General features: G+C 41.5%; 2 protein-coding genes across 3 annotated transcripts; both read left to right on the top strand.

Moving 5' to 3' along the window:
* The first annotated feature begins 6,553 nt into the window (after window positions 1–6,553).
* LOC113152299 (cytochrome P450 2J6-like) lies at window positions 6,554–11,164 on the top strand. The gene is made up of 9 exons (XM_026345469.1): window positions 6,554–6,843; window positions 7,200–7,365; window positions 7,453–7,605; window positions 7,681–7,841; window positions 8,021–8,197; window positions 8,300–8,438; window positions 10,341–10,528; window positions 10,609–10,750; window positions 10,848–11,164. The coding sequence occupies exons 1-9, from the start codon at window positions 6,652–6,654 to the stop codon at window positions 11,021–11,023; spliced, it is 1,494 nt and encodes a 497-aa protein (XP_026201254.1). The 5' UTR covers window positions 6,554–6,651; the 3' UTR covers window positions 11,024–11,164.
* Window positions 11,165–11,260: 96 nt separating this feature from the next.
* Window positions 11,261–18,832, top strand: LOC113152300 (cytochrome P450 2J6-like). Of its 2 annotated transcripts, none has more exons than XR_003297892.1 (9): window positions 11,261–12,335; window positions 12,730–12,895; window positions 12,990–13,142; window positions 13,218–13,378; window positions 13,560–13,736; window positions 13,841–13,979; window positions 18,025–18,192; window positions 18,281–18,422; window positions 18,520–18,645. XR_003297892.1 is itself a non-coding variant. In XM_026345470.1 (9 exons), exons 1-9 carry the CDS (start codon window positions 12,144–12,146, stop codon window positions 18,693–18,695), a joined length of 1,494 nt encoding a protein of 497 aa, XP_026201255.1. In that variant the 5' UTR covers window positions 11,261–12,143; the 3' UTR covers window positions 18,696–18,832. The 2 variants fall into 2 exon arrangements, 1 of the variants encoding a protein (XP_026201255.1); XM_026345470.1 differs by having other exon boundaries at window positions 18,025–18,212; window positions 18,520–18,832.
* Window positions 18,833–20,920: the final 2,088 nt, after the last annotated feature.

The raw sequence follows: 20,920 nt of genomic DNA, 5'->3' as shown, positions 1-20,920 counted from the left end.
TATTACTTGAGGTCAATACTAAGTCATCAAAGGTGAGAATGTGATTAGACATAATGTCTGATAGGAGATTTAGGAGAAGGAAATTGGAGGGCATCCAGGCCTTTAAGAAGTAGAAAAGCACAAGAATGACATAGACCACAACAATCCCCGGGCCTACATTGATGCTTTCCTCACTGAAATGGAGAAAGTATGTGAACAACTGTGTTGTCCACACAGCACTGTACAGTTGTTGCTCTATCTGTTCACCTGCTCATCAATTACTACTGTCTCTTTCTCTGTATTTCTGAATAGGACAAACAGTCTGACCTGGGCTTCACTGAGACCAATCTGGCTCTGTGCTCTCAGGATCTGTTTCTGGCTGGAACAGAGACGACCGCCACAACTTTGCAATGGGCTTTGATTTACCTGATTAAAAACCCTGAAATACAGGGTAGGTGACATGATGGTGAAGTGTTTACATCCATGCAAGTTTGCACTAAACACAAAGTGGACAATGACAGAAATGGTAACCTAAGCACTTAGTTAGTTATTGCAGTAATACATTTCATGACAATCCATGCAGCCCATCTATAATATCTAAAATAGATGTGTTTTTCCAATGAATGCAGCCAAGGTCAACCTGTTGAGTACTAGAGCAAAGATCAGGGGATTACAGTTTATCCATCTGGATAAAAGTACTTGGCAGTATTTATTACATCAGTATTCAATAATTGATCAAGGAATTCAGACTGGACCAAAGAGGTGGAACAAATTACAAACTGACATGTTGCCAGCAGGACCAGGAATTCTTATCTCTGTCCACAAAGCTAACACTTATAGTGGTGACAGAAGGGCTTGAGAAGACTGAGTGAAAAACTCAGAATAGAAGAATAGAAAAGTCAGTCTGAACCTAGTGAGGAGGCATTCATTTACTCTGCCTGTACATTTTATTTTGTTTGTAAAAACACAACATAACATGCATTTACAGCTACAAAATTGGAATCATTAAGTGAGTAGGTGTTAACAATCAAGAAGGAAAAAGAAGATGTACCAATAGACAAAACACCACAAAATGATTTCACCAACACATTATGCTCAAATTGTGTTGGTGAAATCATTTTGTGGTGTTTTGTCTATTTGTACATCTTTATGCTCAAATTAAACCTCCTTATGAAGACCACAAAATCAAGGACTGTTACGTCGCCCGGATTGGCATCACCGGGGCTCCACCCTGGAGCCAGGCCCAGGGTTGGGGCACAAAGGCGAGCGTTTGGTGGCCGGGATCTTTCCCATGGGACCCGGCCGGGCCGACTTCCTGTAGGCCCACCACTCGCAGGAAGGAGCATAGGGGGTCGGTGCAGTGTGGATTGGGTGGCAGCCGTGGGGAGGTGCCTCGACGACCCAATCCCTGGACAAGGAATCTGGCAATTGGGACATGGAATGTCACATCACTGGGTGGAAAGGAGCCTTAACTTGTGCTGGAGGTTGAGCAGTACCGGCTAGAGATAGTCGGGCTTACTTCCACACACAGTCTGGGCTCTGGAACACAACTCCTTGAGAGAGATTGGACTCTCTTCTACTCTGGAGTTGCCCATGGTGAGAGGCGGCGGGCAGGGGTGGGCTTGCTTATAGCCCCCCAGCTCAGCTGCCATGTGTTGGAGTTCTCCCCGGTGGACGAGAGAGTTGCTTCCCTGCGCCTACGGGTAGGGCATAGGTCTCTCACTGTTGTTTGTGCCTACGGGCCAAATAGCAGTGTAGAGTACCCGGCTTTCTTAGGGTCTCTGGAAGGGGTACCCTCCGACTGGGGACTCTGTCGTCCTACTGGGGGATTTCAATGCCCACGTGGGCAATGACAGTGATACCTGGAGGGGCGTGATTGGGAGGAACGGCCTCCCTGTTCTGAACCCGAGTGGTGTTTTGTTATTGGACTTCTGTGCTAGTCACAGTTTGTCCATAACGAACACCATGTTCAAGCATAAGAGTGTCCATCAGTGCACGTGGCACCAGGACACCCTAGGTTGGAGGTCTATGATCGACTTTGTGGTTGTGTCATCTGACCTCCGACCATATGTCTTGGACACTCGGGTGAAGAGAGGGGCTGAGCTGTGAACTGATCACCACCTGGTGGTGAGCTGGATCCGGTGGCGGAGGAGGGAGCTGGATAGACTTGGCAGACCCAAACGTACTGTGAGGGTCTGTTGGGAACGTCTGGTGGAACCCTCTGTCAGAGAGGTCTTCAACTTCCACCTCCGGGAGAGCTACAATCAGGTCCCGAGGGAGCCTGGAGACATTGAGACCGAGTAGACCATGTTTTCCACCTCCATTGTCAATGCGGCTGTTCGGAGCTGTGGCCTTGTGGACTTGGAGAAGGCGTTTGACCATGTCCCTCGTGTTAAGGGCCATTCGGTAATTGTACGACCGAAGTAGGAGCTTGGTTCGCATTGCCAGCAGTAAGTCAGACTTGTTCCCCGTGCATGTGGGACTCCGACAGGGCTGCCCTTTGTCACCGATCCTGTTCATTACTTTTATGGACAGGATTTCTAGGCGCAGCCAGGGGTCGGAGGGAATCCGGTTTGGGGACCTTCAGCAGGCACTGGGGTGGTTTGCAGCCGAGTGTGAAGGGGCTGGGATGAGAATCGGCACCTCCAAGTGGCTTGGGCATGTGTTTCGGATGCCTCCGGGACGCCTCGCAGGGGAGGTTTTCCTGACATGTCCCACCGGGCAGAGGCCCCGGGGAAGACCCAGGACACGTTGGAGAGACTATGTCTCTCGGCTGGCCTGGGAACGCCTCGGTGTTCCCCCGGAAGAGCAGGAGGAGGTGTCTAGGGAGAGAGAAGTCTGGGCATCTTAATTATTAATTAATTGACTGACAGGACCATAAAGTCAAGAGTATTGATATAATGGTTGTAAACTTAACATAACAAACTCATATTTTAAAAGTATGTGATGTTGCACAATGTTTCTTATCTACTGAAAATCTTTGACAAACACGTATTCCAATAAAATAACATTTCAATAACCTGTGCCTTGCATATCTACTGTCCTGAATGTCTACTTTCAGAGACCAACCAAGTAGTTACATGCCTTTTATTCTCACTGCACTTTGTTTTATTGGCTTCCATCTGTTCACACTATCAACATCTAATACACTAGCTAAGGTTCATGTGTCATCATTTTCCTGAGGTGATAATTATTGTTGTGCGTTATTACTAAGGTAAAGCATAGTGGCATTATAGTTAGCATTATGTTTTTGGGTAGTTTACATTCTTGAACCTCTGAATTAATTTTTAAATGCAGCACAAATGTCCACTTGGGCTCATGGATGAACTGACTGAGTTTGGACAGATATGCATGTACTTCCTTTTTGTTTATTATTCTCACTTCAGGTTTCTTGTTACTTGCTGTGGCAGAAATTTTTTTTGTTGAGGGAAAAGTACATGTAACTGTAGCTGCTTTAAGTTCATTCTCATAGGCAGGGGATATTCCTGTTTATTTTCTGTTCCTGCTGATGACTGACTTCCTCAAACACAGGAATCCTCGAATTTTCCTCCTGGACCACTGGCTCACAGTGGTCCAGTTCATAGTAAATAACTTTTATTTATTAAAAATCATAGTTGTGTGTTACTACAGTTTTTATTTTCTGTTCATGTCTTCACCAGTAAGAGACACTTTGATGTGGTTAAAATTATAAATTGAAGCTATTTACTTAAAACGTGCAAAAACGTGCAATTTATAATTATATCATTATTTATTATAAGTATATATAGTTAAATATAGATTTTTACTCAGAAACTCACAATAAATACTGACATCTGGTGGACACATTGTAAATATACATAAAAGTATATCTACCCCCTAGCCACACCTAAAAGCCCATTTGTTTCGTATTGTAATACAGTAATTGTGTGAGATTTAAGTCATTGAAGAGAAAAAACTTTTATGAACATTGATTACTTAACTTTTAATTAAGTTTGGTAATGGTAGTAGGTAATGATGGTTGTATTATAATTTAGCCATTAGTTCATAATGAACTGTCCTATTTCCATACTTTTTCATTTCCATTGTTAATGACAAATAAACTGACAGGTCTGGTGAGGATGGAGAAAATCTTTCCGTGTGCAGTCTGATGTGTTTCACACAGGCTGCATGATGGTATTCCAAACTCCAGTGCTCATATAGACATATACAGGATTTCTGGAGGCTTTAATCTCCCCACCCTCACCAATTTGTGAGCTCTCCCACCAGGGGGGAGAGGACATTGGACCTGTTGTATGCTAATGTTAAAGATGACTACATCTCCTCCTACAGTACCTACTTTTGGGTCAGAGGCAGCCTGCCACTGTTAAAACCATAAAGAGGTGGACAGAGGGGGCACACTTTGCCGGTGAGGACATTGATGGACTGACAGACTGCGTCACTGATTACATCAATTTCTGCATGGACCCCCACGTACCCACAAAAACTGTTTGCAACAACAACAACAAGCCCTGGGCCACTCAGGACATCAAAGCCATCCTGAATGACAAAAAGAAGCCATTCAAGTCAGGAGACAGGGAGGCAGTGAGGAGGGTCCAGAGACTGCTGTCTGTCAGGGAGGGATCTTTGAGTGTTTCCATCTTTTAGTACTGGCTGTTACAAAACTGTTTAGACAGAATGCAGGTCACACTAACTTGGTGCTGGTATCGTGCTAGTGTTTGTGTGTGGGTCCTGCTGAGATCTTTATGGATTGATCATTCAGTGTATTTGCTGTAAAGGTTTACTCAGAAAACCCTGGTGGACAAATGTCTCCTTGCATTGTAAGAAAAAAGAAATAAAATGCCAGGAATCATTAACCTTTCTTCCCTTGCATGGACTCCATCTCTAGAGTCATGACACTGTCGCCAGATCCACATAGCCACAGACAAATGGGATAGGCAAAATTTGAATTGTAATTATTTCGGAGCAGGTTTGCTGTTGCACTGATGTATCAATACATCATTAAATAAACATGTGCTCTGTTTCATGCATTTAAATTTAGCTTCTCCTAAAGTCATGCCAGATTTTTAACAAGTCAACAGAAGACGTACCAATAGACAAAATATGACAAAATGTTTTAATTTCCCCATCACATTATGCTCAACTTCTGTTTAACAATGATAAATATGCTGTTGTTTTGAAAAAGCAAAGTGTTGTGTTGGAGGTTGTAAATTGTTCTGGATGGAAGCTTTGTTTTCAGTGATCAGTGATTGATTAATCGCTCTCATCTGCAAAACAATTAGCAAAAAATTGACTGACAGGACCATAAAGTCAAGGTTTCATTGTAAAGATAAGAGTATTGATGAAGTGGTTGTAAACTTAACACAACATACTCATATTTTAAAAGTATGTAATGTTGCACAATGTTTCTTATCCATTGAAAATCTTTGACAAAGACTGATTCCATTGAAATAACGTTTCAAAAACATGTGCCTTTCATATCTACTATTCTGGTCTACTTTCAGAGACCAGCTGAGCAGTTACATACCTTTTATTGGTACCACTGCACTTTGATCTGCAGTGCAGTTTGGATGTTTTATCCTTTTATTGAAATTATAAATTAATCATGGTCAATAAAAGTTGTCCAGGTGTCCAAGCCTAACTGAGACCTATCCACACAGATTCCAAGCTGTGATTGGAGTCAAAGGTGCATCTACAAAATACTGACCTGAAGGGGGTGAATATTAATGCAAACACTGATTTTACCTTATATATTTTTATTTAGTGGACATTAATTTTTAGAAACCTGTTGACACTGATGAGGTATTTTTCTAAAGGTTTTTTGTCAAAGTAGCTAACTTTAATTGACCATAATTGATTTATAAGGGGGTAACACATTTTATAGGCTCTTTATTCACTTCAATCTGTTTACACTATCAAGATCTATAACAAAATAGATCTAGGTCTAATATGTGTCCCTTTTTTCATGAGTTGAGAATTATTATTGTTGATTTATTACTGAGTTAAAGCATAATTTAAGTTTTAGTTAGTTATGTTTTTGGGTAGTTGGGTAGTTGAGGAACCTCTGAATTGATTTTCAAGTGCACAAATGTCCACTTGGGCTCATGGATGAACTAACTGAGTTTGGATAGATATGCATGTAAACTTCCTTTTTGGTTATTATTCTCAATTCAGTTTTCTTGTAATTTACTGTAGAAGACGTTTTGTTTGTTAAGGGAAAAGTAGGTGTGGTTGTAGCTGCTTTAAGTTCAGTCTCACAGGTACCTTTGTACAGACCAAGTTACAATTGCTTAACTGCAGTGTTTTATGTGAGGAAGAAAAACAAGACTTGAACATCACACAGACTTTCCTCCAACCGCCAGTTTGGCTCTCATTAAACACGTGGCTTTATAACCTTTTGCTGAGTTTGGACCTACAGGAGATATTCCAGTTTATTTAGTTTTGTTTGTTAAGGGAAAAGTAGGTGTGATTGTATAGCTGTGTTCATTCTCACAGGCACATTTGTACAGACCAATAAACTGCTTTTTCCTGTGTCCAGTAATATTAATGGTGGTTAATGACTCGGCAAAAAGGCCACAAAAGAGTTAACACAAGCTAGATAGTATTACGTAACTGCAGGGTTTTATGTAAGAAGAAAAACAAGACTTGAACATCACACAGACTTTTCTCCAACTGTCTGTTTGATTCTCTTTAAACATGTGGCTTTATAACCTTTTGCTGAGTTTGGACCTACACGGGATATTCCTGTTTATTTTTCTGTTCCTGCTGATCGCTGACTTCCTCAAACACAGGAATCCTCGAAACTTTCCTCCTGGACCACTGGCTCTCCCCTTTGTTGGGAATTTCTTTAGCGTGGACAATAAACATCCACACATTTATTTTACCAAGGTAATGACTGATACACAGTTTGTACTAAAGAACTTATCCATGTTATGAATCCAAATTTAGGAATCATTGTTGTGTGTTACTACAGTTTTATTACTTTTATTTCCTGTTAATGTCTTCATCAATACATCAATAAAGAATGTTTCTGAGACACTTTGATGCAGTTAAAATTATAAATTACATTTACCTAAACCATGCAATGTTTAATTGTATACAGACTTTAGTAAATGCACATTTATGATTTAAATATTATGCAGAAACTCACAATAGATACTGACATCTAGTGGACAAAATTATACATGGAATTACATGTACACCCTGTACATTAGTGATGTGGTTCCTTCATGTGTTGTCTACAGCTGGCTGATGTCTATGGGAATGTGTTCAGCATCCGACTCGGCAGTCACAAGTGGGCGTTTGTCTGTGGGTACAAGATGGTGAAGGAAGCTATAATGACACAAGCTGAGAACTTTGTGGATCGACCACAAAGTGCAATCGCTGAAAGATTTTTCTTAGGAAACTCAGGTGCAAAAATGTCTTTGTTTTTCACACCCTGTGTTACAAACAAATAAGCTAACTTTTAAAATGCTTAGTCTGTATGTTGGTATTTAGGTGGACTGTTCATGAGCAACGGTGAAACATGGAAGAGACATCGGCGTTTTGCCTTGTCTACCTTACGCACCTTTGGCCTGGGCAGAAGCATCTTAGAGCAGAGTATCTGTGAGGAGATCCGATACCTGCAGGAGGAGATAGAGAAGGAGAAAGGTGGTTCACACTAAAAACAGCACAACTTAAATAGCAGCAACAACCTTGTCTAAACAGTGAACTCCTCCATTTCAGGTAAACCTTTCACTACAACAGGCCTCTTCAACAATGCTGTGTCCAACATCATTTGCCAGTTGGTGATGGGAAAACGGTTCGACTACAATGACCACAACTTCCAGATCATGTTAAAATATCTGTCTGAAGCCATTAGGTTAGAGGGCTCTGTGTGGGGTCAAGTAAGAAAATTATATCACTTTAGTTTAATGAGTTTCAAATGAATCTTGTTGGTATTGTCAGAAAAAATCTAATAAATTTAAAGCTCAATGAGTCTGACCAGAATTTAACATAAATAATAAAATGGTTAGTAGCTGGTGTTATAAATACAAATTACCATCATCTGTTTTTCCCCAAATAGCTTTATGAATCATTCCCTGGAGTGATGAAGCACTTGCCAGGTCCTCACAACAAAATCTTCAGCCACTACAACACCATCCTAGATTTCATCAGTCAAGAGGTAGAAAAGCACAAGAAGGACATAGACCACAACAATCCCCGGGACTACATTGATGCTTTCCTCACTGAAATGGAGAAAGTATGTGAACAACTGTTGTCCACATGGCACTGTACAGTTGTCGATCTATCTGTTCACCTGCTAATCAATTACTACTGTCTCTTTCTCTGTATTTCTGAATAGAACAAAAAGTCTGATCTGGGCTTCACTGAGACCAATCTGGCTCTGTGTTCTCTGGATCTGTTCCTGGGTGGAACAGAAACGACCTCCACCACTTTGCAGTGGGCTTTGATTTACCTCATCAGAAACCCTGAAATACAGGGTAGGTGATATGTTAGGCTGAGTGTTCACAGCCATGCCAGTTGGCACTAAACACAAAGCTGAGAATGACAGAAATTATGACACAGCTCCGTTATGTCTCGTGAAGGCTTCTGTGTCATGGACTTGAACTTTTGGCGTTATACACATGAGAAAATGGAGTTGATGGCCACTATTTCCTCACATTCTTATCTGCCTCAAAGGTTAGAATGTGTATCTTGGGTCAGACACTATGTTGATGCGATATTGTGTTGTATTGAAGGTCTGACTTACATTTACATTTTGTTATTTGGCACTTATCCAAAGCGACTTACAAGTGAGGTACAAAACAAGCAAATATCTAAGTTAAGGAGACACACTTTAAGTAAAGTGCTCTAAAACGAGCTGTTGTAAGAACCCAATACACACTCTGGGATTCAAGAGGTGGAGCCAAACAGGATAGGTAGAGTCAAATAAGATTTATTAACAATAATCAAGGCAAAATGCTATACAAATAAACAGCAGACAGGCAGAGGAAACAAAACAACAGAAAACGCTCACTGCTGAAGGCAGGAGGAAATAACTAGTAATGCAAAACAAAAAGCGCTTACTACAAAAGGGTAAGAGGAAACAGAACAACGAAAAACGCTCACTATCTAGGAGCGAATAATAGATGGTAAGAAAATAAAACATTCACTACAGTAGGTAGGAGAAACAGACTAACAATAAGAAAACAAAACGCTCACGACTAAAACTATCTTAGGAGAAAGAGACAAACTAAGAAAGAAAACGTAACTGACTGAATAAAGACAAGACTAGACAAACTCAAACCTATAATGAACCACGATACTAACTAACGCACAAGAGAAAGAGCTAGAGGGACCGGAGACAGACTGAGGTGGAACTTAGTGGTGGAATGCCTCTGCTGGCAGGAAAGAGAACTGCGGGGTCACATGAGATGAAAGAACACAAAAGACAGAGGAGCAGAAGAGAAAGAAGAAAAAACGCAACTTCTGACATCTGTTTCAGTTTCATGATATATAAGTTTAGCCGGCCTGTCCTGACTCTTAGTCTCAGGGCGAAAAGATAGTCTGCGTTGTGTTTCTTTGTTATGGAGAACAGGACGACTGCTGTCTTGCCAACTGGTTTAATAACACTATTTGTTACCATCGAAATACAAGTTTAGAACTATCATTTAACATTGACATGTTTTAACATATTTAAGTTCACCTTACCTCAGCGAGGCTTCAAGCCGACTGAGGAAAGTAGCACGAAAATAAAAATTCCCTTAAAATAAAAATCACATATACTATGCACGTAATGCAAACATATAACAAACCAAAAACAATGGATGGATAATTGGTGAAATATAAAACACCTTAATGCACATGCCACATAAGTGCAATATTTTTTAAGGTTTTAAGTGCGGGAGAGTTCTGTTTTCAGCAAGTTTTTGAAAGCTGACAGTGAGGCAGCTGAGCGTGCAGATGAGGGTAGGCCGTTCCACCACCGTAAGGTTAGGGGACCACAAAACGGAGTTCACCTGCAGAGCACAGTAAGCGAGAGGGATTGCAGACCAGGATGAGGGAGTTCTGGTAAGTCAGTGGTGTTGAGTGGTTCAGGGCTTTGAATCTGATCCAGGCAGCTACAGCCAGTGCAGAGGTGAAAAGTGGTGTAACGTCCTTTTTAGCTGATCACAAATAAGCAGTGCTTGACTAAGATGTGCTTTTCCAGTAACACCAATGTCCAATACTGTGCTTTTCCAGTAACACCAATATCAAACAAGTTCTTCATCCATATTTCACAAATTTCCTCAGTTGCAAATGTAATCCTAAAAATTTAACCGTATTTCACATGCACATAACATAAACATAATGTTTTTATGAAAGAGAAAATAATCAAATTTTTTAATTCCTTGAATTATAAGAAAAAGTCCAGGCAGAGATAGACCGAGTAATTGGACAGAACCGTCTGCCCACCATGGCTGACAGACCCAACCTACCCTACACTGATGCTGTCATCCATGAGATCCAGAGGATGGGAAACATTGTTCCCCTTAATGGACTTAGAATGGCTGCGAAGGACACAACTCTGGGTGGTTACTTTATACCAAAGGTACAATCATTTAACAAAAAAACAAATTGTTCATCTACTGCAGGATTGCTTGGTGTTAACCGGCACATTTTGTTTTTCAGGGAACATGCTTGATGCCAATGCTGACCTCTGTGCTGTTTGATAAGACTGAATGGGAAACTCCAGACACCTTCAACCCCGGACACTTTCTAGATGCTGAGGGGAAGTTTGTGAAGAGAGAAGCTCTGCTGCCGTTCTCTGCAGGTAAACAACATTCACATCAATCTTACAAATAACTTGAACCTACGTTGAATTTACATTGAATCCTGTGTTCTTACACCTTTGTGTGTGAAACCTTCAGGGAAACGTGTGTGTCTTGGAGAAGGACTGGCCAGGATGGAGCTGTTCCTGTTTTTTGTTGGTTTGCTACAGAGGTTTTCCTTCTCTGCTCCTGATGGAGTAGAACTCAGCACAGAAGGAGTTGTTGGAACAACACGTGTACCACATCCCTTCAAGGTTCACGCCAAGACTCGCTGAACTATCATGAACCAATATTCTATTGCACCAATGTGTGATAAACAAAATCATAAAACCATTACTTAATAATTAACTGAAATTATTTCCATACATCTTTGAACTCAATTTGGCGATGAATAAATGTTCTGTTTTGAGTAACAAGTCCAGTTTTAAGTCTTTTGTAAAAACACAAAGTAACAGAAAGTATGTATTGATGTTATGGGAATCAGGTTCTCTGTTGACATTTGACATGGTAAAGTAGGCCGATTATATAATAACTGTTTTAAGTTGTAAATCATTAGCACCTACAACAGTGCCTTTACACTCCAGTAAACAGCAGAAGATTGTAGAGATGTTTTTTTTTTTGGGAATGGGGCCGTGACATCACCTAAAGTGAGCAACATTAAGGAATTGTAGCATTTTAGGACATGGGAGCAAAGGTCATAGCAGGAAGTATCTACTGCGGTTAATTGGCTGAAAAAGCTGCTTTCAGACATGCAGGGGAACCATAAACATATCTAGAAAAATTACCCGATAGAGCTGAATGTGTGTAATTTCTGTTTAAACTATCAGTAACTAGAATTTACAGTAACTAACTGAGGTTATTGGAAATCAGTGGATAGTTTTCTGTGTCATCATTTTTCTGAGTTGAGAATTATCATTGTTAAATTATAAATAAGTTAAAGCATAATTATAGTTAGCATTGTGCTTTGGGTAGTTGACATTATTGTAAATGTAATATCACAGGAACCTCTGAGTTCATTTTCAAGTGCACAAATGTCCTCTTGGGTTAATGGATAAACTGACAGATATGCATGTAAACTAATACTTCCTTTTTGTTTATTATTCTCACTTCAGGTTCCTTGCTGTGGAAGATGTTTTCTTTGTTAAAAGAAAAGTAGTTGTGATTGAAGCTGTGTTAAGTTCATTCTCACAGGTACCTTTGTACAGACCAATGCACCAGTTTTTCCTGTGTCCTGTAATACTAGTACAGGTTATTGACTCGACACAAAAGGCCACAAAAGAGTTAACACAAGCTGAACAAGTATTGCATAACTGCAGTGTTTTATGTAAGAAGAAAAGCGAGACTTGAACATCACACAGACTTTTCTCCAACTGTCTGTTTGATTCTCTTATAAAAATGTGGCTTTATAACCTTTTGCTGAGTTTGGACCTACACGGCATATTCCTGTTTATTTTTCTGTTCCTGCTGATCGCTGACTTCCTCAAACACAGGAATCCTCGAAACTTTCCTCCTGGACCACTGGCTCTCCCCTTTGTTGGGAATTTCTTTAGCGTGGACAATAAACATCCACACATGTATTTTACCAAGGTAATGACTGATACAGAGATCGTACTGAAGAATTTTATTGAAGCCAAGATTAGAAATCATAGTTGTGTGTTACTACACTTTTTCTGTTAATGTCTTCATCAATATATCAATAAAGAATGTTTCTGAGACACTTTGATGCAGTTGAAATAATAACTTGAAGCCATTTACCTAAAACATACAATTTGTAATTGTATACACACAAATGCACATTTATGATATAAATATTGATTTTTATGAAGAAATTAACAGTAGATACTGACATCTGGTGGACAAACTGTAAATATACACGGCGTTCATCTAACGATTAATCACACCTGAAAGCCCATTTGTTTCTTATTGTACATTTTACCTCTGTATAATAGTAATGTGTGATACCTTTACATATTCTCTACAGCTGGCTGATGTCTATGGAAATGTGTTCAGCGTCCGACTCGGCAGTCACAAGTGGGTGTTAGTGTGTGGCTACAAAATGGTAAAGGAAGCTATAATGACACAAGCTGAGAACTTTGTGGATCGACCATACAGTGCAATTGCTGATAGATTTTACTTAGGAAACTCAGGTACACAAATGTTTTTTGTTCTTCTGTCCTATGATGTTATGAAAGTAGCTCCCTTAAATTGTTAACCGCTCTTTCTCTACCTATTTATGTTTAGCTGGTCTGTTCATGAGCAGCGGTGAAACATGGAAGAGACAGCGGCGTTTTGCCTTGTCTACCTTACGCACCTTTGGCCTGGGAAGAAGCATCTTAGAGCAGAGTATCTGTGAGGAGATCCGATACCTGCAGGAGGAGATAGAGAAGGAGAAAGGTGGTTCACACTAAAAACAGCACAACTTAAATAGCAGCAACAACCTTGTCTAAACAGTGAACTCCTCTCTTTCAGGTAAACCTTTCACTACAACAGGCCTCTTTAACAATGCTGTGTCCAACATCATTTGCCAGCTGGTGATGGGAAAACGGTTCGACTACAATGACCACCACTTCCAGATCATGTTAAAATATCTGTCTGAAGCCATTGGGTTAGAGGGCTCTGTGTGGGGTCAAGTAAGAAAATTATATCGAATTTTATTTTAATCAGTTTTAAAATGAATCTTGTTGGTATTGGCAGAAACAATTCTCTCATCAATTTAAAGCTCAATGAGTCTGATCAGAATTTAACATAAATAAATAAATGGTTTTGTTGTTATGAATACAAAATTCCCATCATCTGTTTTTCCCCAAATAGCTTTATGAATCATTCCCTGGAGTGATGAAGCACTTGCCAGGTCCTCACAACAAAATCTTCAGCCACTACAACACCATCCTAGATTTCATCAGTCAAGAAGTAGAAAAGCACAAGAAGGACATAGACCACAACAATCCCCGGGACTACATTGATGCTTTCCTCACTGAAATGGAGAAAGTATGTGAACAACTGTGTTGTCCACACAGCACTGTACAGTTGTCGATCTATCTGTTCACCTGCTAATCAATTACTACTGTCTCTTTCTCTGTATTTCTAAATAGAACAAACAGTCTGATCTGGGCTTCACTGAGACCAATCTGGCTCTGTGCTCTCTGGATCTGTTCCTGGCTGGAACAGAAACGACCTCCACCACTTTGCAGTGGGCTTTGATTTACCTCATCAAAAACCCTGAAATACAGGGTAGGTGATATGTTAGGCTGAGTGTTCACAGCCATGCCAGTTGGCACTAAACACAAAGCTGAGAATGACAGAAATTATGACACAGCTCTGACACGAAGCAGGGGTGAACGGAAACTAGAATAATTTATAGAAAAACTCACAAAACCAACCCTAACCCAAAGGCTTTAAACCGGGTGGGCGGTAAACCAACCAACTGGGGAGCACCTAGCGTCTGGAGGACCCGAGACTGGAGATGAGGCAGCAGTGAGTTGGGACAACTAGGCCTGGAGCTGGAGCGGTCAGGACTACTGGAACTGGAGCTGGAGCTGCCTTAACGGCTGGAGCAGGAACCGGAGAGGATGCAGATCTTGGGGCCTGGGAAGCTCCCAGTCTCTGACAGGAGCGTCGGTGTTCAAGTGTAGAAATATTGACTGAGCCTCTTCTGGACTCAGAGCAATGGGTGTCATAGGAGGAGATGAGGTGTTTGTCTGAAGAGCAGCCTACTGACAGGGGAGGCTGAAGGAGTGGCAGGGTGACTATTGGCAGTAACAGGCCGAGGAATCTGGGACGGAGTTGTTGCGGTGGAGGGATGTCTGGGTTGCAAAAGTCCAGGACTTGAAGGTTTTGATATTAGACAAGAAAAGGTCCTTGAGGTTTCGGAACTCAGTGTATTTCCTAAGAAACTCCTATTCTGAAAGAGTTTTGATGGCTAGTTTGGTAATGGATTGGAACTGCTCAATAACTAACTGCTGTGTCTAGGCAAACAGATAATCTGAGAGCCACAGAAACAGTCAGAAAAAAGGTCCACAAAAGGCCAGAGGCAGAGAGAGGTACTTGGAGACAAACAGGAATCCAAAGCCAACACAGAGAAAACCAGATTAAAACTTTTGAGGGGCAGGTAAGGAAATATTGAGATTCCGAGCTGGTCAAAGCACACACAAACAAAGAATGCTGGACAGTCGCTGCAGGGATAGATTCAGACAATATGGCGAGGGGGAGTATGGTGCTGCTTGTATAGGCAGGAGGCACAGGTGCAAGCAAATTAGACTGATGTGGGTGAAGTTGCAGAACTGAAACAGGTAACTATTGGTAAATTCAATTCAATTCAATTCAATTCAATTTTATTTGTAGAGCGCTTTTTACAATTGACATTGTCACAAAGCAGCTTTACACAACCAAAGAACAGTACATGAACAGTGTATGTGTATGAGTCATAATAATGTGATTGTCCCTGATGAGCAAGCCGAGGGCGACAGTGGCAAGGAAAAACTCCCTGAGAAGGCAACAGGAAGAAACCTTGAGAGGAACCAGACTCAACAGGGAACCCATCCTCATATGGGTGATTACATGCTGTGTAGGCAGCAGTCCAGTATAACAGTTAAAGTATTTTAAGTTAATATGGAGTCCAGTTAGTTATTGCAGGCAGACTAGTTCCATTCCTTGACTATCGAGCGTTGAGTCGAGACCTCCAAGAAACAGCTTCCGACGTCCGCCGAGGCCGGGACCGACATCATAGTAGCTTGTGACCAATCCAGTCTCCAAACGCATCCCAAAGGGCAAACGGTGGATCCAGGCGACGAGATCTCCAGCCAGAAGTTGGGCATCAGGACGAGTCAGACAGGTCCAGAGGGCAAAGGGTGGAATGACGTGTAGCTCGACAGAGAGACAGGAAGAGGGAAAAGAGAGAGGGAGAGGGAAAGAGAGAGAAGAGGAGAGATTGCAGTTAGTTGTATTCACAGTCAGATAAAGTTTGAGGTGAATGTATATTTAGTGTAGTGCAGCAGGGACTCCGGCAGGACTAATTATGACAGCCTAACTAAAAGGGTGGGTTCAGAAGAAAACACAGACATGAGGGCGCACTGGGATGTAGAGCAACCAAACACTTCACCATCAACAAACCCGAGTGATCAGTGAGAGTTGGGAAGACAGCATCTAAACATACCAGTTCACCATAATGCTCTACGTCCATGAGTCCTTCCCAGATCTATTTACTCAAATGCTTGACTAAATAGGTAGGTTTTCAGCCTAGACTTAAACACTGAGACTGTGTCTGAGTCCCGAACGCTATTTGGAAGGCTATTCCATAACTTTGGGGCTTTGTAAGAAAAAGCTCTGCCCCCAGCTGTAGTTTTTAGGATACGAGGTACTGACAGGCAGCCAGCATCCTTTGAGCGAAGTAGGCGTGGTGGATCATAAGACACTAGCAGTTCACTTAGATACTGCGGCGCAAGACCATTTAATGCTTTAAATGTCAAAAGTAGTATTTTAAAATCAATGCGAAATTTCACGGGGAGCCAATGAAGTGTAGATAAGATAGGCGTGATGTGATCGTATCTTCTGGTTCGAGTGAGGACTCTCGCTGCTGCATTCTGAACTAACTGAAGCTTGTTTATGCACCTGGCTGAACAGCCAGACAGTAAGGCATTACAGTAGTCCAACCTAGAGGTGATGAAAGCATGGACTAATTTTTCTGCATCATTTAGTGACAAAATATTCCTTATCTTGGCAATATTTCTGAGGTGAAAGAAAGCTGTCCTGGTGACATTATCTACATGAGCTTCAAATGAAAGACTGGAATCTAGAATTACACCAAGGTCTTTGACTGTTGCACTAGATGTAACGGAAAGGCCATCTAGAGTTACGGTGTGGTCTAACATCTTGCTTCTAGCTGCAGATGATCCTATAACTAGTACTTCTGTCTTATCAGGATTTAGCAGAAGGAAGTTAATTAGCATCCAGTCTCGTATATCCTTTACACATTGCTCAACTTTATTAAGCAGTTTGATCTCATCTGGTTTTGATGAAACATATAACTGTGTGTCGTCAGCATAACAATGAAAGTTAATACCATGTTTACGGATAATGTTGCCCAGAGGAAGCATGTAGAGGGAAAAAAGCAGGGGGCCTAAAACTGAACCCTGTGGAACACCAAACTCCACTGGAGAGCATGTGGAGTAATCGCCATTTAGATCTACATACTGATAACGATCAGTCAAATAGGACCTAAGCCAGGAGAGGGCCGTTCCCTTAATTCCAACAACATTTTCTAGTCTGTGAAGGAGAATGCTATGGTCAATAGTGTCGAAAGCTGCACTGAGATCGAGTAGCACAAGCATAGAGACACTACCCTGATCAGAGGCCAATAGGAGGTCATTTACTACTTTAACAAGGGCCGTCTCTGTGCTGTGATGAGGCCTAAATCCTGACTGATAGAGTTCATGTATGTTATTTCTATGAAGATACGAGGATAGCTGCCCAGCTACTATCTTTTCGAGAATCTTTGAGATAAAGGGGAGGTTTGATATCGGCCTGTAATTTGACAGCTGACAAGGGTCGAGATCAGGTTTCTTGATTAGCGGTATAATAACTGCTAATTTAAAACACTTTGGGACATACCCACAGCTGAGTGAGGAATTTATGATTGTCAGCAGGGGTTCTATTATTTCTGGCACTATCTGTTTTAGAAAGTGTGTCGGTATAGGGTCTAATGTACAGGTTGAAGATTTTGCAGAAGAGATGAGTGAAATTAGTTCATTCTCTTCAAGAGGAGTAAAGTAATCTAGGTACTGATCTGCTGAGGTTAGCTCGTCACCTGCGTCAACTAAATTGTCTGGTTTTAAAGCTTGAATTTTCTGCCTTATATTTACAATTTTGTTATTGAAAAAGTTCATGAAGTCCTCACTACTGCACAACGTTGTTGTGGAGATATCTGCAGTAGTTTTCTTTCTAGTTAATTTGGCTACTGTATTAAATAAAAATCTAGGGTTGTTTTTGTTGTTTTCTATGAGAGTGGAGAGATACGTTGATCTAGCTGCACTAAGAATGGCAAAACCTTTAAAATAAAACAAGAAGTAGGTGGTGACCATGACACTTTGTCTAATATGTGCTTTTCCAGTAACACGAGCTTTCTGTCAAACAAGTTCCTCAACATATTTAGTTTTTTCTGTTCTGCACAAATTCCTCAGTTGCAACTGTAATCCTAAAAATGCAACTGTATTTCACATGCACATAAGGTAAACATAACTTTTTTATATATAATCCAATCAATAATTCTTCACATTTTTAGAAAAGGTCCAGGCAGAGATAGACAGAGTGATTGGACAGAACCGTCTGCCCACCATGGCCGACAGACCCAACCTGGCCTACACTGACGCCGTCATCCATGAGATCCAGAGGATTGGAAACATTGTTCCCCTGAATATACCCCGAGTGGCTGCCAAGGACACAACTCTGGGTGGTTACTTTATACCAAAGGTACATTTAGTCAAGCGTTCAGTTTCTGCAGGATTTCTTGGCTTTGATTTAGGAATTTTGTTTTTCAGGGTACATCAGTGATGCCAATGCTGACCTCTGTGCTGTTTGATAAGACTGAATGGGAAACTCCAGATTCCTTTAACCCCGGACATTTTCTAGATGCTGAGGGGAAGTTTGTGAAGAGAGAAGCTCTGCTGCCGTTCTCTGCAGGTAAACAACATTCACATCAATCTTACAAATAACTTGAACCTACGTTGAATTTACATTGAATCCTGTGTTCTTACACCTTTGTGTGTGAAACCTTCAGGGAAACGTGTGTGTCTTGGAGAAGGACTGGCCAGGATGGAGCTGTTCCTGTTTTTTGTTGGTTTGCTACAGAGGTTTTCCTTCTCGGCTCCTGATGGAGTAAAACTCAGCACAGAAGGAGTTGTTGGAACAACACGTGTACCACATCCCTTCAAGGTTCACGCCAAGACTCGCTGAACTATGTATCATGAACCAATATTCTATTGCACCAATGTGTGATAAACAAAACCATAAAACCATTACTTAATAATAAACTGAAATCATTGCTATACATCTTTGAACTCACGTGATGAATAATAAAACAGTTAATTTGAGTAACAAGTCCAGTTTTAAGTCTTTTGTAAAAACAAAAAGTAACATGTATTCATGTTCACATTTGACATGGTAAAGTAGGCCGATTATATAATAATTGTTTTCAGTTGTAAATCAGTAACACCTAAAACAATGTCTCCACAGTCCAGAAAACAGCAGAAGATTGTAGAGATGTTGTTTGGCAATTGGGAATGGGGAAGTGTAATCTGACACTTGAATAGTTGGTGAACTGCTCATTTTTGTTTATTATTCTCACTTCAGGTTTCTTGTTACTTGCTGTGACAGAGGTTTTGTTTGTTAAGGGAAGAGTAGGTGTGATCGTAGCTGCTTTACGTTTATCCTCACAGACCAATGCACTGCTTTTTCCTGTGTCTAGTAATACTAGTACTGTTAGTACTAGTATTACTAGTACTAGTTAATGACTCCACTCAAAAGAGGTAAAACGAGCAGAACAAGTGTTACACAACTGCAGTGTTTTATGCAAGAAGCAAAACAAGACTTGAACATCACACAGACCTTTCTCCAACTGTCTGTTTGATTCTCTTTTAACATGTGACAATAGATACTGACATCTAGTGGACAAATTATACATGGACGTACAGCTACACCCTACTTACACCTGAAAGCCCATTTGTTTCTTATTGTACATTTTACCTCTGTACATTAGTGATGTGGTTCCTTCATGTGTTGTCTGCAGCTGGCTGATGTCTATGGGAATGTGTTCAGCGTCTGACTTGGCAGTGACAAGTGGGTGTTTGTGTGTGGGTACAAGTTGGTGAAGGAAGCTATAATGACAAAAGCTGAGAACTTTGTGGATTGACCATCCACAAAGTGTGGATTGACCATCCATCTTGGAAGGGATCTTCCAAGATCATGAGGCACATCAAGTCCCAACGTCCACCCTCACTGGACCCTCTGCAGTTTGCAGAGGGTCCAGTGAGACCCCAGTCAGTCCGGATCGGGAACAGCATCTCCAGCCTCACCATGCTGAGCACTGGGCTGTGAGCAGTCCACTGCTGTTCACTCTGCTGACTCACGACTGTGTAGCGATGCACAGCTAGAATCAGATCATCAAGTTCTCTGATGACACGACTGTGGTGGGTCTCATCAGCAAGAACGACGAGTCAGCGTACAGAGAGGAGGTACATCAGCTCTCAGCCTGGTGCAAGGCCAGCAACCTGTCTCTGAACGTTGGGAAAACTAAAGAGATGGTTGTTTTGACTTTAGAAGAGCAAAGAGTGACCACTCTCCACTGAACATCGATGGAGCGTCAGTGGAGATCGTCAAGAGCACCAAATTTCTTGGTGTTCATCTGGAGGAGAACCTCACCTGGTCACTCAACACCCGCTCCATCAGCAAAAAGGCCCAGCAGCGTCTCTACTTCCTGAGGAAGCTGAGGAAAGCCCATCTGCCGCCCCCCCATCCTGACTACATTTTACAGGGGAACCATTGAGAGCATCCTGAGCGGCTGCATCACTGCCTGGTTTGGGAACTGCACCGTTTCGGATCGCAAGGCCCTACAGCGGATGGTGAGGACAGCTGAGAAGATCATTGGAGTCTCTCTCCCCTCCATCACGGACATTTACACCACACGTTGCATCCGCAAGGCTACCTGCATTGTGGACGACCCCACCCACCCCTCACACCCAATCTTCACACTTCTGCCATCAGGGAAGAGGTTCCGGAGCATTCGGGCCCTCACAACCAGACTTTTGAACAGTTTCTTCCCCCAAGCCATCAGGCTCCTCAACATACACACAATAAACTGAACCGAGCACACACACACTCTCTAGATTTGTCATGTTTCCAACTTCAGATGTAAATTGTTTTAATTTCCGCTACTGGTCGCTGCTGTTTTGTGTTTTGTGTTCTGTTTTTGTACTGTCTTCAGACGTTTGCCTGCACTTTTTCTTTGTGTTCTTGCACTGTTTGCAATAGGTTGCACAGGATGCACTTTATGTGTTTTGCTAGGACAACTTAGCAGTCCTCAGCTCCGTGTTTGTCTTGTTGACGCTTTATGTAGCACCATGGTTCTGGAGAAACTTTGTCTCATTTCACTATGTACTGCTTCAGCTATATGTGGTTGGAAT

Source organism: Anabas testudineus, chromosome 4 (genome assembly GCF_900324465.2).
Source record: "Anabas testudineus chromosome 4, fAnaTes1.2, whole genome shotgun sequence".
In the NCBI taxonomy this organism is placed as follows: Eukaryota; Metazoa; Chordata; class Actinopteri; order Anabantiformes; family Anabantidae; genus Anabas; species Anabas testudineus.
The sequence above is the reverse complement of the archived record's forward strand: the minus strand, read 5'-3'. Positions and strand labels throughout refer to the sequence as shown.